This window comes from Poecilia formosa, unplaced genomic scaffold (assembly GCF_000485575.1).
Source record: "Poecilia formosa unplaced genomic scaffold, Poecilia_formosa-5.1.2 Scaffold1379, whole genome shotgun sequence".
In the NCBI taxonomy this organism is placed as follows: Eukaryota; Metazoa; Chordata; class Actinopteri; order Cyprinodontiformes; family Poeciliidae; genus Poecilia; species Poecilia formosa.
Window position 1 is genome coordinate 1 of NW_006801318.1, and position 1,543 is coordinate 1,543.

The following is a 1,543-nucleotide window of genomic DNA, read 5'->3' on the forward strand; positions in this document are numbered from 1 at the left end:
TGGTCCTGGACCTGGTCCTGGACCTGGTCCTGGACCTGGTCCCGGACCTGGTCCTGGACCTGGACCAGGACCACTGTAAGGCTCCAGCTGGTCCACATCCAGGACAAGAATAATGAGCAGGCCAGTTCCTCATTTTACTGCGCTCCTCTGACCCCTGGTGGCTACTAGTGAGACTGCAGGAGCTGATTGTGGAAGAAAAACATTAATTACTTTATTACTTTAATTTATGAGCTCTGACAGCTCCAAAAATTATTAGTGTGATAAAATAATTGTAATACTCTGTTAATTATTACAATTATTATTATTCACGTTAGAAAATGAACATTTATTGGACTGAAAGGAAGGAAATGATATAAATGACATCAACGGGATAGAAGCATAAATAATGTGTACCTATCGTCGTTCCGTCTTCTCCCATAATGCACTTCATAGAAGTGATGATTTGCTCCACCACAGGAGGAGACATGGAGGTGGCGTACACGGCGCTGTGGGAGTGGCAGCGCAGGTAGTCGATGAGCTCCTGCAGCACAAACCAAGCAGCTTTAACTGGACCCAGTCCTGCTCAGACGGGCCAGCACGGCTCCGGTCTCCTGCAGAACCTCACCCTCTTCCCTGCGATGTAACCCCCTGCGGCTCCGAAGCTCTTGGTGAAGGTTCCCATCATGACGTCCACGTCACGCGGGTCGAGGCCGAAGTGATCCACCACGCCTCTCCCCCTGGGGCCCAGGGCGCCGATGCTGTGGGCCTCGTCCAGATACAGGTAGGCCCGGTAGCGCCTCTTCAGGGCGATCACCTCCGGCAGCCGTACTATGCTGCCCTCCATGCTGCAGGAGCAAACAGGCGGAGACGTCAACCGGCTTCTGGAAGTTTAGAATCGTCCGATCTGATGCAGACAAACAGTCCTGACATAAACACAGACATAAATATGATGACTTGCATGTTTACTAGATAACTGCAGCAGGGCAACAAAGTTAGATACACCAACAGCTTCACCAGCTCAAACACATGAAAACAACTTCAGTCTGACCAGTCAGTGCAGTTAGGAGTAAAAATGAATAATGAAGTGAAACTGACAAATGGGTTGGATATAAATATAAAGTTTATTATCTGGCTCAGATTCCTCAGGTTATGATGCAGGACCTGCAGCAGACTGGGAGGAGATCTGGGGTTTTCCCCAGCTGCACCTCGGTCACATGAGCAGAACTTTAAATTCTTCTACCAAACTTATTATACACCCGTTTGCCTTCGGAGGACGTTTCCTGATGCTTCACATCTTTGAAGAAGAGCAAAATATAATGGAGCACATTTATGACCAAATGTCATAAATCTGGGCAGCGTCAGGGGCCCAACAGGACTGCACTGTTAGGGGCCCAAGAGGAGGGGAGAGTTAGGGCTCCGACAGGAGGGGAGCATTAGGGGACCAAGAGGAGGGGAGCGTTAGGGCTCCGACAGGAGGGGAGCGCTAGGGGACCAAGAGGAAGGGAGCGTTAGGGGACCAAGAGGAGGGGAGCGCTAGGGGACCAAGAGGAGGGGAGCGCTAGGG

The 1,543-nt window shown here is 50.6% G+C and overlaps 1 protein-coding gene across 2 annotated transcripts in view; it reads right to left on the reverse strand.

Annotated features, from left to right (window-relative positions):
• Window positions 1-109: 109 nt before the first annotated feature.
• LOC103132835 (serine palmitoyltransferase 2-like) overlaps window positions 110-1,543 on the reverse strand; it is a 9,709-nt gene continuing 8,275 nt past the window's right edge. For both annotated transcript variants that reach the window (XM_016667610.1, XM_016667611.1), the window contains exons 8-9: window positions 605-824; window positions 110-520 (exon numbers count right to left, since the gene is read on the reverse strand). In XM_016667610.1, coding sequence (XP_016523096.1) covers window positions 326-520; window positions 605-824 — 415 coding nt within the window. In that variant the 3' untranslated portion in view covers window positions 110-325. The remainder of the gene's footprint in view (window positions 521-604; window positions 825-1,543) is intronic.